The sequence below is a fragment of the Haematobia irritans genome, chromosome 1, assembly GCF_050003625.1.
Source record: "Haematobia irritans isolate KBUSLIRL chromosome 1, ASM5000362v1, whole genome shotgun sequence".
Taxonomy (NCBI): domain Eukaryota; kingdom Metazoa; phylum Arthropoda; class Insecta; order Diptera; family Muscidae; genus Haematobia; species Haematobia irritans.
Genome location: NC_134397.1, coordinates 171,074,299 through 171,090,555, shown reverse-complemented (window position 1 = coordinate 171,090,555; position 16,257 = coordinate 171,074,299). Strand labels below are relative to the sequence as shown.

The following is a 16,257-nucleotide window of genomic DNA, read 5'->3' as shown; positions in this document are numbered from 1 at the left end:
CGGATGAAAAAGGCTGTTTTTCATATGTTTGGCTATAAACATTATATGTTTGGAACACAAATTTTTAAACACAATATTTTTGAGTGCATGCATATAATGTTCATAAACTAGCATAACATGTTTGGGACATATATGTTAATATGTTAGAACATATTATGTTTGGGACATAAAATGTTTGTAAATATAATATGCTTGGATGCAAACATATATTAATTTAGAAATAGCCTATAAACATATATGTGTTTAATAGCTTGGAGCGCTATTTAACAGGGAGCGAATTAAGTTGGTGGTTGTTGCTTGTTATTACAAAATTAACATTTTATTTTTCCTTGGGCAGTTGATCAGCTACTTCTTTGATCCTTACAAACTGTGTGGTCCGCTGTTCGAATCCCCGTCCGGCAAAAGGTAAAATTAAGATAAAAAAATCATACAATTGAATAATTTCTTCTACAATGTTTGTATTACAGAAAAAGGTGCTAAGAACTAAAAAATCTCGTGGAAGTGAGAAAGATGTGGGGGAATATACAATTGGGCAGAAACAAAATTTTGAGCATTCAGGTCGAAAACCTATGTTGTTAGCACCTATATTACCTGTTTATTTTCATAATTCATTATGATTGTAAATATATAAATAAATAAATAAAATTTTGAGCACAATATTGTTTGGGAGAATTTTTTTTAAGCATATAATATTTTTGGGTGCAAAATGCTTCCAAACATATTATATGTTCACATAATAACATATTGTTTTTTGGAAGACAATATTATTGAATTTGGATGCAAAAATACAAAATGTTTGGAACTTAGACTACCCAAACATATATTGTTTAGACCAATAAGCTTTCAAACATATTATATATTGGAAGAGATCAAACATATAAATGTTTGGGCAATACCCAAAATTGTATATGCTTGAAGCAAAATATGTTTGGGAGTATATGTTACAGAAGCGATTTTTTGTGAGCGTGTACCCTCCACTACGTATTGCGTAGTAATTTCTAAAAAAGACAGCCATCTTAAAACTTCTTAAGTTAATCCATCTATGTTTGTATAAAACAAGGCAGACTAATTACCTTTATAAGCCAGTTTCGTTTTTTTATCATTTTATATAGAGGAGTCTATATATAATTACTAGCCGAACCCGAACCGCTTCGCTGCTCTTTTCTGATTTTTATACCCTCCACCATTGGATGGGGGTATATTAACTTTGTCATTCCGTTTGTAACACATCGAAATATTGCTCTAAGACCCCATAAAGTATATATATTCTGGGTCGTGGTGAAATTCTGAGTCGATCTGAGCATGTCCGTCCGTCCGTCCGTCTGTTTAAATCACGCTAACTTCCGAACGAAACAAGCTATCGACTTGAAACTTGGCGCAAGTAGTTGTTATTGATGTAGGTCGGATGGTATTGAAAATGGGCCATATCGGTCCACTTTTACGTATAGCCCCCCATATAAACGGACCCCCAAATTTGGCTTGCGATTGCTCTAAGAGAAGCAAATTTCATCCGATCCGGCTGAAATTTGGTACATGGTGTTAGTATACGGTCTCTAACAACCATGCAAAAATTGGCCCATATCGGTCCACTTTTACGTATAGACCCCATATAAACGGACCCCCAAATTTGGCTTGCGATCGCTCTAAGAGAAACAAATTTCATCCGATCCGGCTGAAATTTGGTACATGGTGTTAGTATATGGTCTTTAACAACCATGCCAAAATTGGTCCACATCGGTCCATAATTATATATAGCCCCCATATAAACCGGAGCCTCTTGGAGGTGCAAAATTAATCCGATCCGGTTGAAATTTGCAACGTGGTGTTAATATAAGGCCGCTAATATCCATGCCAAAATTGGTCCATATCGGTCTATAGTTATATATAGCCGATCCCCAATCACACAAAAATTGGTCCACATCGGTTCATATTCATGGTTGCCACTCGAGCCAAAAATAATCTACCAACATTTTCTATAGAAAATTTTGTCAAAATTTTATTTCTATAGAAAATTTTGTAAAAATTTTATTTCTACAGAAAATTTTGTAAAAATTTTATTTCTATAGAAAATTCTGTGAAAATTTTATTTCTATAGAAAATTTTGTCAAAATTTTATTTCTATAGAAAATTTTTTCCAAATTTTATTTCTATAGAAAATTTTTTCCAAATTTTACTTCTATAGAAAATGTTGTCAAAATTTTATTTTTATAGAAACTTTAAACTTAATTATATACGTATTTAATCGGCCTTTTTTAGGTTAATATATACTTCGTATGGACTACCTTGTAATTTAGAAGACGGTGTTAGGAAGTTTTAAGATACCTTGCCATCGGCAAGTGTTACCGCAACCCAAGTAATTCGATTGTGGATGACAGTCTTCAGTAGAAGTTTCTACGCAATCCATGGTGGAGGGTACATAAGCTTCGGCCTGGCCGAACTTACGGCCGTACATACTTGTTATTATTCAACATAGTTCCCTTCAAGGGCGATACAACGATTATAACGACCTTCCAATTTTTTTATACCATTTTGGTAGTACTCCTTCGGTTTTGCCTCAAAATAGGCCTCAGTTTCGGCGATCACCTCTTCATTGCAGACAAAGTTTTTCCCTGCGAGCATCCTTTTGAGGTCTGAGAACAAGAAAAAAATCGCTGGGGGGCAGATCTGGAGAATACGGTGGGTGGGGAAGCAATTCGAAGCCCAATTCATGAATTTTTGCCATCGTTCTTAATGACTTGTGGCACGGTGTGTTGTCTTGGTGGAACAACACTTTTTTCTTCTTCATATGGGGCCGTTTTGTCGCGATGTCGACCTTCAAACACTCCAATAACGCCATATAATAGTCAATAACGCCGTATAATAGTGGTTTTTCCCTGCTGAAGATAATCGATAAAAATTATTCCATGCGCATCCCAAAAACCAGAGGCCATTACTTTGCCAGCGGACTTTTGAGTCTTTCCACGCTTCGGAGACGGTTCACCGATCGCTGTCCGCTCAGCCGACTGTCGATTGGACTCAGGAGTGTAGTGATGGAGCCATGTTTCATCCATTGTCACATACCGACGAGTTAACAGCTGCAAACACCGCTCAGAATCATCAACACGTTGTTGTTTTTGGTCAAATGTGAGCTCGCGCGGCACCCATTTGGCACAGAGCTTCCGCATATGCAAATATTGATGAATGATATGACCAACACGTTCCTTTGATATCTTTAAGGCCTCTGCTATCTCGATCAATTTCATTTTACGGTCATTGAAAATCATTTTGTGGATTTTTTTGATGTTTTCGTCGGTAACCACCTCTTTCGGGCGTCCACTGCGTTCACCGTTGTCCGTGCTCATTTCACTACGCTTGAATTTTGCATACCAATCAATTGTTGTTGACTTCCCTGAGGCAGAGTCCGGAAACTCATTATCAAGCCAAGTTTTTGCTTCCACCGTATATTTTCCCTTCAGAAAACAATATTTTATCAATACACGAAATTCCTTTTTTTTCCATTTTTTTCACAATAACAAAAGTTGCTTCACAAAAGACGCTCTATCTCACAAACTAATTGACTTACAGACGTCAAATTTTGACACGAATCATTTGGAGGTTGGTACTATATAAAAATAATATGCATTTAATACCAGCGACGCCATCTATGTGTCAGACCGGGGACTTATCAGCCAACTTGCTATATATCGAGCGATAAATCATAAATAAACTTCTGCGAAGTTTCCTTAAAATTGCTTCAGATTTAAATGTTTCCCATATTGTTATACCCTCCACCATAGGATGGGGGTATATTAACTTTGTCATTCCGTTTGTAACACATCGAAATATTGCTCTAAGACCCCATAAAGTATATATATTCTGGGTCGTGGTGAAACTCTGAGTCGATCTGAGCATGTCCGTCCGTCCGTCTGTTAAAATCACGCTAACTTCCGAACGAAACAAACTATCAACTTGAAACTTGGCACAAGTAGTTGTTATTGATGTTGTTCGGATGGTATTGCAAATGGGCTTCACTTTTACGTATAGCCCCCATATAAACGGACCCCCAAATTTGGCTTGCGATTGCTCTAAAGAAGCAAATTTCATCCGATCCGGCTGAAATTTGGTACATTGTGTAGTATATGGTCTCTAACAACCATGCAAAAATTGGTCCATATCGTTCCACTTTTACGTATAGCCCCCATATAAACGGACCCCCAAATTTGGCTTGCGATCGCTCTAAGAGAAGCAAATTTTATCCGATCCGGCTGAAATTTGGTACATGGTGATAGTATATGTTCTCTAATGACCATGCAAAAAGTGGTCCACATCGGCCCATAATTATATATAGCCCCATATAAACCGATCCCCAAATTTGAACTCCGGAGCCTCTTAGAGGAGCAAAAGTTATCAATCCGATTGAAATTTGGTACGTGGTGTTAGTATATTGTCTCTAACAACCATGCCAAAAGTGGCCGTCCATAATTATATATAGCCCCCATATAAGCCGATCCCAAGATTTGACCTCCGGAGCCTCTTAGAGGGGCAAAATTCATCCGAGCCGGTTGAAATTTGGTACGTGGTGTTAGTATATGGTATCTAACAATCATGCAAGAATTGGTCCATATCGGTCCATAATTATATAAAGCCCCTATATAAATCGATCCCCAGATTTGTCCTCCGGAGCCTCTTGGAGGAGCTAAATTCATCCGATCAGGTTGAAATTTGCAACGTGGCGTTAGTGTAAGGCCGCTTATAACCATGCCATAATTGGTCCATATCGGTCTATAGTTATATAGCCGATCCCTAATCATACAAAAATTGGTCCATATCGGTTCATAATCATGATTGCCACTCGAGTCAAAAATAAATTACCAAAATTTTATTTTTATAGAAAACATTGTCAAAATGTTATTTCTATAAAAAATTTTGTCAAAATTTTATTTCTATAGAAAATTTTGTCAAAATTTTATTTCTATAGAAAATTTTCTCAAAATTTTATTTCTATAGAAAATTTTTTCCAAATTTTATTTCTATAGACATTTTTTTTCCAAATTTTACTTCTGTAGAAAATGTTGTCAAAATTTTATTTCTATAGAAACTTTAAACTTAATTATATACGTATTTAATCGGACTTTTTTAGTTTAATATATACTACGTATGGACTACCTTGTAATTTAGAAGACGGTGTTAGGAAGTTTTAAGATACCTGGCCATCGGCAAGTGTTACCGCAACCCAAGTAATTCGATTGTGGATGACAGTCTTTCGTAGAAGTTTCTACGCAATCCATGGTGGAGGGTACATAAGCTTCGGCCTGGCCGAACTTACGGCCGTATATACTTGTTTTTTTTTTTTTGTAATTCTCTCATTCAAGTGAACTTCCAAGGCACAAATCGTTAAAATAGTTTGCTTAAGTTGGATTATTAAAAAAACTAATTTTTAACAAAGAGTCCATAAATCGAAAAATCATTTTTCTATTGGTGGATCCTTATAACAAAAGCCTCAATATAAACTGATTTCCATTTAATTTTGCCTATGATGCTCCTGCCGATTTCATTCAACAACACAACATTTTCTCAATTATAAACCCTAGCTAAAATCACACACAAATAGTTGTTAGCAAGCGATTTCGTCCCAATTCTCTAGGAGAACTACGAGTATTCAAACGACCCTTTCAACCCCCTATAAATTAACAAACTTATTTGAGGGTATTCCACAAAATGAGGTTTAAATTTCTTTTATGACATGAATTTAAGTTTGATTGTTTCGGTTTAGGTCGATGCCCTTTGGGTTCTAAAATGCTCTAACGATTGATTTTAGCATTTGATAATCGGAAATGAGCATTAAATATTAAAATAGGTTTCACCCAACAAATTAATATTTGATTTGGGTTAGGGAATTCCCTTTGGTATTCAACAAATTCAACGTTTAGGCCTCAGCCGCAGGAATACACAAAAAAAGGAAAAGGAATCTTCCTAAGGGATATCGGGGTTTTTGTTTCGCTTAAGCTTCGAATTCTGGGAATTCGTTTAATTAAAATCAACTAAACTTTGCCATAACCCACAAGTCTACAATGAAAATACATAAATATTATTTAAACATTTTGGCTTTGGTAAACAGCAAGTAGTACAACATCCATTGGTTTGTTTATGTGGGTGTGTGGGAGTGTGTGTGAGTCTGTCTATTGGGGATCAGGATTGTGAAAGCCGGATATCCTTAGTGATGGTTGTGTATGTGATGCCTTATCCATGGGAATTGAAATAACTAAAATTATTTTCTACACCCTAGGGATGGAAGAATATGGAAATGAAAAGAGAAAAAATTAAACGAAGACAGTGTAGCATCAAATTGGGGGGTTTTCATGCCATCACAGGCTTTGTGTATGGGCACTTTTGTGTGTGGGTGTGTGTCTGGCTGAGCGATTTCCGGTTGATGAGAATGGGTGGTTAGCCTGATATTTGGTTCACTTACATTCCACTTTGAATATTCCATTGGGAGTTATTGATTTTATATTTTTTTTAGTTTTATGGATATTCAAATTTGTTTCCATTGTAATAATTTATGTTTTTGTGATTAATCGATATGTAAATTTTTGAATTGTGGTTCACAAAATCCAAAAAGAAAAAATGGAGAATGAACAGCTATTTGAAATACCATAAACGAGCTGTTTTTGTCGGGTGTCTTTTGTTATGTCATTGAATTACGTGATCATTTTAATTTAACTTTTTGGACTTGGTTTTGTCGTTGTCCTTGTCATTTAGTTTATAAATAAGGAGACGACCAGTTGACCGTACGAACAGAGAGTAGAAATAAAGCAAAAGCAGAGTACTTGGCATACCGAAAAGGAATCTTTCCAATAAAATAACAAAATATTGTGTTAACTTATCTATAGGGGCGCGAGTGAGACGAAATTGTCGTGGCTTACAAAAATTTGTGTGAGAGTGTGTGATTAATCAACCAAGTGCCGCGTGGGAGCATGAGCCACGAAAATAGTCTCTTCGCGATTTACAAATTCTCGTGTGTTACGAATTTTGGAAAAATGAGCTCACGAAAATAATGCGTCTACAATTTTAGTGACACTTCAGATGTTAACCCTTTCACTACCGAAATAAACCTAATGTTAAAAATTTTAATTTTTCTTCTGTTTTTACTAGTACTAACAGCATGTAAAACAAAAATTGTCATTTTGAGATCCTACCTCAATTAAAGGGTGATACGGTCAAAATTTGGTCAATATAAACTTGACGTATTTCTTTCAATTTTGCATTTAAAAAACCTGAACACCCCTCATTTTGAAGGTGTGTGTGTGTAGAATGTTGCTCCTATTTTGATTTTCTGAATTCACTCTTCAGTTGTCAAAATGCCGTCCAAGCAAGAAAAGCAGCGTATCAAAATTTTGCTCGCGCATCGCGAAAATCCGAGCTACTCGCACGCAAAGCTGGCAAAATCGCTAAAAGTTGCCAAATCAACCGTTACAAATGTAATTAAAGTGTTTGGGGAACGTTTGTCGACAGCCAGGAAGTCTGGATCGGGGGGAAATCGAAAACCGGAAGCCGCTGAGACGACAAAGAGAGTTGCCGGTAGTTTCAAGCGAAACCCTAACCTCTCTCTCCGAGATGCCGCAAATAAGCTGGGTGTATCGTCTACAACCGTGCATCGAGCCAAAAAACGAGCCGGACTATCGACTTACAAGAAGGTAGCGACTCCAAATCGCGATGATAAACAAAATACGACGGCCAAAGCGCGATCCCGGAGGCTGTACACGACGATGCTGACGAAGTTTGACTGCGTGGTATCACTGAGTGCTGCCCAGTACCATGTTAAGCTCAATGACAAGGGACCTCCTTTTTATAGCCGAGTTCGAACGGCGTTCCACATTGAGGTGAAACCACTTAGAGAAGCTTTGAAACCCTCAGAAATGTCACCATCATTACTGAGGTGGGATAATCCACCGCTCAAAAACTTTTTGATGATCGGTCGAAGCAGGAATCGAACCCACGACCTTGTGTATGCAAGGCGGGCATGCTAACCATTGCACCACCGTGGCTCTCAGAAATCTTGAATTTTTAAAGAATGGACGAAAAAAAATTAAAATCTGAGATATGTGAGTTTGTGAATCGAAATAAGATCGAAATATGTAAACCTGAGAGATAAATATACGTGAGGAATAAATTAAATATTATCCGACGAGAACCGCTAAATTTCTAGTTATGTTTCTGGGAAGCGATATTTTAGACCAAAGAAGCTTTCATTTATTGTTAGTATTATTCTTTGAAGCCAAGCAAAGTTCTGTTGTAACCTGTATAGCCATAATTCTAACTGGCTCAACAAAATGATTAAAAGTGGAAGAAAATCGGGCGATAAAAGCAATTTCAAGAACAACTTTCCATTCATTTAAGCCTTTCCTATCAATTCTAACTATTGGGAATTATTAAAAATCAAAGAAATTGGGTACCGAACAAGTTGAAGCTAAAAAACATCGAAAGTCGATTTTTCACTTAAGACCAGCTGCTTCAAAGGCAACAAAGAAAAGGCTGTTTGTTGATGAAAAGTGGATCAATTCCGACAATTCCAAGAGAAAAAAATTATATTATCATACAGAATTTTATTTTTTCAAATTTTATTCGTATAGAAAATTTTTTTAAAATTTTATTCGTATAGAAAATTTTTTTCAAAATGTTATTTCTATAGAAAATTTTGTCAACATTTTATTTCTACGAGTAATCTTGTAGAATATTTTATTCCTGTAGAAATTTTTTTCAACTATTATATTACATGTTAAGGTGGGTACTATGTTCGGTTTTCGAGTTGAAAATCACTTTATTTTCGAAATTACTTTTCCTGAAATAATCAAAATTATAAATTGAAACCAAAATATTCCTGTAAAGTCTTGCCGAAATCTAGTGGAACAAGAAACTGCGCATCACTTGAGTTAATTTGTCTGCTTCATATTGAACTGTTTTAATAAAGTAACCGCGAAAATTTCAACTCGAAAAGCGAACATAGTACTTACCTTTAGCCTGATACCGAAACAGGCAATTGACGTCCAAATGCATTATATCTAATTATACAATTATTTTTCAACATTTTATTTCTATAGATTTTTTTTTCAAAATGTTATTTCTATAGAAGATTTAGTCAAAATTTTATTTCTATAGAAAATGTTGTCAAAATTTTATTTCTATAGAATTTTTTCACAATTTTATTTCTAAAAAAATTAAATTTTTATAGAAAAATTAAAAACAAAAAAATATATATAAAAACTTTTTTCAATTTTTTTTCTATAGAGATTTAATCTACCTAAACATCAGGAATTCTTCCAATCTACCAAACGAATAATATTGTAAGGGAAATTGTAGGGAAATTTTTTTTGGAATGTAGGGGAAAGTAGGGAACTTTTTTTTCTTGTAGGGTAAACCGAAATTTTTCTCTGGTAACACCGTACATGTGTCGAAGAAGTATATTTAGCGTGCTCCAACAATGGGACTACATCTACAAAAAGGAAAAAATTACAATGGATCGTATGGAATAACAAAAAAAAATAAAATGAAAGACATGGAGCTTTGTCAAAATTTTATTTCTATAGTAAATTTTGTCTAAATTTTATTTCTATAGAAAAAATTGTCAAAATTTTATTTCTATAGAAAATTTTGTTAAAATTTTTTTCTATAGAAAATTTTGTCAAAATTGTATTTCTATAGTAAATTTTGTCAAAATTTTATTTCTATAGAAAAAATTGTCAAAATTTTATTTCTATAGAAAATTTTGTCGAAATTTTATTTCTATAGAAAATTTTGTCAAAATTTTATTTCTATAGAAAATAGTATTGACTTATGATTGACTTTATTGAAAATGTTGTCCACATTTTAGTTTTATAAAAAAAAAAATTAAAATTTTATTTCCAAAAAATTGTCTATTCTACAGAATTTTTTTTTTAATTTTCTTTTCTATAGAAAATGTTGTCACAAATTTATTTCCATAGCAAATAAAATCACAATTTTATTTCTATTGATACTTTTGTCAAAATTTAATTCTATAGAAAATTTTGTATTTCTAAAAAAAATTTGTAATGACCTCTTGGTTGGAGAGGAATATTTTGCAAAACCTACAAAAACATCAAGAATTCTACTAATCTACCAAACCAACCGTGATTGAGATGCGGAGATTATTGCGGTCATTGGGCATTGGAAATGAAGCTACACACAAAAAAAAATCTGATTCAATCACGAAATTAATTGATCCAATTAATTTTTTAATTGAAATGCCTTCAATCGCAGAAATTATAGTGTCAATTAAAAAATTTATTGACAGCCAATTAAAAAATTAATTGATACTATTCAGTTGTGTGATTGATTTTTGTTTCAATTAATCAATTAAATTTTTAATTGAATATTTTTTAAAACTCAATTAAGATTTTAATTGGAAAAATTTTCGTGAAAATTTTTTTTCTGTGTAGGGACCTGTTTTTAAGTCATTCTAGGTTGACGCTTGTTGAGTGCGTTAGTCCTGAGTCTTCTTGGAATGTACACGTTCTATGACCGAAATGTTTGTCTGCTCAGCAATATAATACTGTCTTCCTATAATATTCCGTTTTTCTATTGACGCCAGGGTCAATGAATACGAGCGGCGGGCAACCATCGGTAGGTACACCCTCAAAAAAAAGTCACCCCGTATTTTAAAATTCAATATCGAAGATCTTTTCTTCAGAAAATACAAGGTCTGTCTTTTATATTTCGGCATTGGACAAACCTAGTATTGCCATTCGGCAGTCTCTATCTTAAATCAAGACATTTTTGAGGTTGTGCGTACAAACGAGTACTATTTGTATTGTTTACAGCAACTTATTAGCATTCATCTCGCCCAAAATTAAATCGTAAACAGTTTCGTGCAATTAATTGTTACAACTTTCAATGTGGATTGACTCAACAACAGTGCGTCGATAAACTTAATTCAGTCTACAGTGATAAAGGGTGATACGGTCAAAATTTGGTCAATATAAACTTGACGTATTTCTTTCAATTTTGCATTAAAAAAACCTGAACACCCCTCATTTTGAAGGTGTGTGTGTAGAATGTTGTTCCTATTTTGATTTTGGAATTCACTCTTCAGTTGTCAAAATGCCGTCCAAGCAAGAAGATCAGCGTATCAAAATTTTGCTCGCGCATCGCGAAAATCCGAGCTACTCGCACGCAAAGCTGGCAAAATCGCTAAAAGTTGCCAAATCAACCGTTACAAATGTAATTAAAGTGTTTGGGGAACGTTTATCGACAGCCAGGAAGTCTGGATCGGGGGGAAATCGAAAACCGGAAGCCCCTGAGACGACAAAGAGAGTTGCCGGTAGTTTCAAGCGAAACCCTAACCTCTCTCTCCGAGATGCCGCAAATAAGCTGGGTGTATCGTCTACAACCGTGCATCGAGCCAAAAAACGAGCCGGACTATCGACTTACAAGAAGGTAGTGACTCCAAATCGCGATGATAAACAAAATACGACGGCCAAAGTGCGATCCCGGAGGCTGTACACGACGATGCTGACGAAGTTTGACTGCGTGGTAATGGACGACGAAACCTACGTCAAAGCCGACTACAAGCAGCTTCCGGGACAGGAGGAGGAAGGGGAAAGGTATCAGATATTTTCAAGCACATCAAACTGTCAAAGTTCGCAAAGAAATATCTGGTTTGGCAAGCCATCTGTACCTGTGGCTTGAAAAGCAGCATTTTCATAGCTTCCGGGACTGTCAACCAAGAAATTTACGTGAAAGAGTGTTTGAATAAACGTCTGCTGCCTTTCCTGCAGAAACACGGTTGTTCCGTACTGTATTGGCCGGATTTGGCATCTTGCCATTACTGTAAAAAGGCCATGGAGTGGTACGTCGCCAACAACGTGCAGGTGGTTCCCAAGGACAAGAACCCTCCCAACACGCCAAAGCTCCGCCCAATTGAGAAATACTGGGCTATTGTCAAGCGGAACCTAAAGAAGACTGCTAAGGACGAGCAGCAGTTCAAGGCAAACTGGCTTTCTGCGGCGAAGAAGGTGGACAAGGTGGCTGTACAAAATCTGATGGCAGGTGTCAAGCGTGAGGCCCGGCAATTTGGAAAAGCGAAAGCCTAACTGAATATTTTTCCTGAATTTTATACTAATTGAACTTGAAAAAGAAATTTAATTTGATTTTTTAAATAAACGATTTCACCGATTTACACGCGTTTTCCGTTGACCAAATTTTGACCGTATCACCCTTTAAAGCTTCGGCAACGACCAGTGTTTATCAATGGTATGGTGAATTGAACCGAGGTCGTAGTTCACCCTAAGACGAATTTCGTGAAGCTCGTCCAAAATCAGTTGTTGTTGTTCCGGAAACCATTGATACTGAACGCCAACTGATTTTGCAGGATCGTCATGTGATCTATCGTGAGATTGAGATAATCTTAAGTTTGGTAGACCCGCATACATTCAATATTGCATGAACATTTGACCATCAAGTAAATTTGTTCGCCTTGGTTCTCATACAATTTGTCAATCGCTTAAAAAAGGCTCGTGTCGATTGGTTGAAACGAAATCTCCAAAATGCCATCGCGGTGCTTCGAAACACTTCAGTGACATCGTAAGAGATGATGAATCGTGGATTTACTCGTATGGTCGCACACGAAGCACTTTCAAGTAAATGAACGCTTGTGATCATGTAACCAACAGATCCCCTGGAATAACCAAGAAATTTCAATTCTGAGTGCTACACCACCTTTTGTTTGGCGGTTACGTACCAAGGTATCAGAAAAACCACCGAAGACGACTTACACTTCGGTTAAAACGACTGCATTTTTGAGTACTTAAAACAAACTTTGGAAGGGTCATCCGCCGTATAGATCTGACTTGGTACCGAATGACTTCTATTCATTTCCGTACGCAAAAAATAAAATGAGAGATCAACGTTTTTCGACACATGAAGAAGCGGTTGATGCATTTAGACTGCATGACTTGGATAAACCTCAGTCAGAGTGGAAAAAGTAATTCAAGAATTGGTTCAAGCGTTCGCCGTTCGACTCGGCTATAAAAAGGAGGTCCCTTGTCATTGAGCTTAACATGATTCCATGCAGCACTCAGTAATAAGAGAGAAGTTCACCAATGTTGTATCACAATGGACTGAATAGTCTAAGTGAGCCTGATACATCGGGCTGCCACCTAACCTAACCTAATATATACCCTACACCGTAGGATGGGGGGTATATTAACTTTGCCATTCCGTTTGTAACACATCGAAATATTGCTCTAAGACCCCATAAAGTATATATTCTGGGTCGTGGTGAAATTCTGAGTCGATCTAAGCATGTCCGTCGGTCCGACAAAACAAGCTATCGACTTAAACTTGGCACAAGCAGTTGTCATTGATGTAGTTCGGATGATATTACAAATGGGCCATATCGGTCCACTTTAACGTATAGCCCCCATATAAACGGACACCCAAAATTTGGTTTTCGGAGCCTCTTGGAGGAGCAAAATTTATCCGATCAGGTAGAAATTTGGTACATGGTGTTAATATATGGTCTCTAACAACCATGCAAAAATGGTCCACATCGGTCCAAATTATAAATAGCCCCCATATAAACCGATCCCACGATTTGGCTTGCATAGCCTCTAAGAGAAGCAAATTTCATCCGATCCGGCTGAAATTCGGTACATGGTGTTAGTATATGGTCTCTAATAAACATGCAAAAATTGGTTCACATCGGTCCATAATTATATATAGCCCTCATATAAACCGATCCCTCGATTTGGCTTGCGGAGCCTCTAAGAGAAGCAAATTTCATCCGATCCCGCAGAAATTCGGTACATAATGTTAGTATATGGTCTCTAATGACCACGCAAAAATTGGTCCATATCGGTCCATAATTATATATAGCCCCCATATAAAACGATCCCCCGATTTGGCTTGCAGAGCCTCGAAGAGAAAAAAAATTTCATCCGATCCGGCTGAAATTTGGTACATGATATTACTATATGGTCTCTAAGGGCCATGCAGAAATTGGTCCATATCGGTCCATAATTATATATAGGCCCCATATAAACCGATCCCCAGATTTGATCTCCGGAGCCTCTTGGAGAAGCAAAATTAATCTGATTCAGTTGAAATTTAGTAGTTGATGTTAATATATGGCCTCAAACACCCATGCAAAAATTGGTCGATATCGGTCCATAATTATATATATTCCCCATATAAACCGATCCCCAGATTTGACCTCCGGAGCACCTTGGAAGGGCAAAATTCTTCCCATTCGGTTGAAATTCGGTACGTGATGTTAGTATATGGTATCCAACAACCATGCAGGAATTGGTTCCTATCAGTCCATAATCATTTATAGCCCCCATATAAACCGATCCTGAGATTTGGTTTTGGAGCCTCTTGGAGAAGCAAATTTCATCCGAGTGAGTTGAAATTTTTGGATGACAGTCTTTCGTAGAAGTTTCTACGCAATCCATGGTGGAGGGTACATAAGATTCGGCGTGGCCGAACTTACGGCCGTATATACTTGTTTAGTTTAATATATACCACGTGTGGACTTACAATTTAGAAGACGGTGTTAGGAGGTTTTAAGATACCTTGCCATCGGCAAGCGTTACCGCAACTTAAGTAATTCGATTGTGGATGGCAGTGTTTAGAAGAAGTTTCTACGCAATCCAAGGCGGAGGGTACATAAGCTTCGGCTTGGCCGAACTTACGGCCGTATATATTTGTTTTTATTCCCTAATCCCGAAATATAAAACGCAACTCTCGTAACAGCACTTGATATTAATGAAATCATTTTTAAAATAAAAATTTTCTTATTTACCGCAAAAATAAAAAATTTTAAGAAAGCAATTTTGATGGCGTTAAAACTTCGAACTGTACGTAGAGATACAAAATCTTTAATAAGCGAAGACCGTTTTCCAAGTGTTTTATATCTTTGCGTGTATGTTGCATATATAATCAGAAAGATTTCCATAAGTTGATATAAGCTTATTTTTTTTTGGGTTTCGTTATTTGCTCAAGTTTAATGAGCCATTTGGATGTGATATAAACTTTTTCGAAAAACTCGCTCTTAATTTAAAAACAGTAAAAATTTGTTGTGAACGACCTAAATAAACAGTGCTACAGATGCCACACTGCCGCCTGTGTGTTTGTCTTTCATGCCTTTTACATAAAAATTTCCTTCGCTGATGACTATTACGAGTACATAATCCCCCAAAAATTGTGTTTGTGAACCACTTAGTCGTAGAATATACCCAAAAATAGATCTAAAAATATAACAAATAAACTTCCTACAATGGTTTTCGACATTTGATGTTTTATCGAACTTTTCGTGCCTTTTTGCTTATTTTTTTGGTATTTTTGATGTCTTTTCACGTTATCGGCTCGTCCTCCTACTTCCCGTCGAGGGAAAATAGAAAAGTTTTCTTTGAAATTTTGTACATACCAAAATGCCATTTTGCCCACCCACCTCATATACCAGGATGCGGCCATTATCGGGCTTTTCCTACGTTTGGTGTTTGGCGGAGGAAAAAAGTAGTATAAGAAGAAAAATGCTGTAATGATGCCTGATAATTAGTGCTAAGAATCTAATTAGCGTTAAAAAGGCATATTTAGTTGAAAGCATAACTTTTATCTTGCCTTGTTTGCTTTTGCTTGCCACTCTTCTTCTTCGGAAAAAGGGAAACTTTACCTTACTCACTCCCGCCTGGTGTATGGAGGCGGTCGCTTTAATTATGAGCTGATGAGGATACAGTGTAACGAATTCCAGTATTGTTCTCAACTATTTGGTGGAAAACTGATTGTGACCTCAAATAGGTTACTTGCCTTGATTTGTGCGATAATATTTTGGTGACATTTTTTTCTCTGATGGGGACAAACGTCATACTTTTGACCTTTGGAAAGATACTTGAAGCCATCCAGGGGGCTGTCATCGTCAGAGGACTGGTTTTTACTTATGTCAACAAATCGGGCAGTGAGAAGTTAGTTTCTACTACCCACCAACAAATAGTCGTGGAATTCTCCAACGTAATATTGGAGAATTCCAAAATTCAAACACGAGTTCAATAATAATTTTGATTTGATACCCGGCCCAATTCCTCAATTCTGGTAGATGCCAATCGTTCTATGGGTAACTGAAGAATGTACAAGTTCTGGTTATGAGGTATTTATTCCTAGGCACGAAATAAATGGTCCCATTGAGATCTTCGGGCTTACAGTTCCACCTTTGAGACCTGCAGTTCTACCACTGACTTCTCCGGATTCACAGTTCAATCACTGAGA

General features: G+C 36.4%; 1 protein-coding gene across 1 annotated transcript in view; it reads right to left on the bottom strand.

Moving 5' to 3' along the window:
* The window catches only part of beat-IV (beaten path IV), an 88,930-nt gene that overhangs the window by 67,506 nt on the left and 5,167 nt on the right, over window positions 1-16,257 (bottom strand). The window contains exons 2-3 of the mRNA XM_075303948.1: window positions 16,062-16,109; window positions 2,328-2,391 (exon numbers count right to left, since the gene is read on the bottom strand). Of these exons, the coding sequence (XP_075160063.1) occupies window positions 2,328-2,391; window positions 16,062-16,109 (112 nt within the window). The remainder of the gene's footprint in view (window positions 1-2,327; window positions 2,392-16,061; window positions 16,110-16,257) is intronic.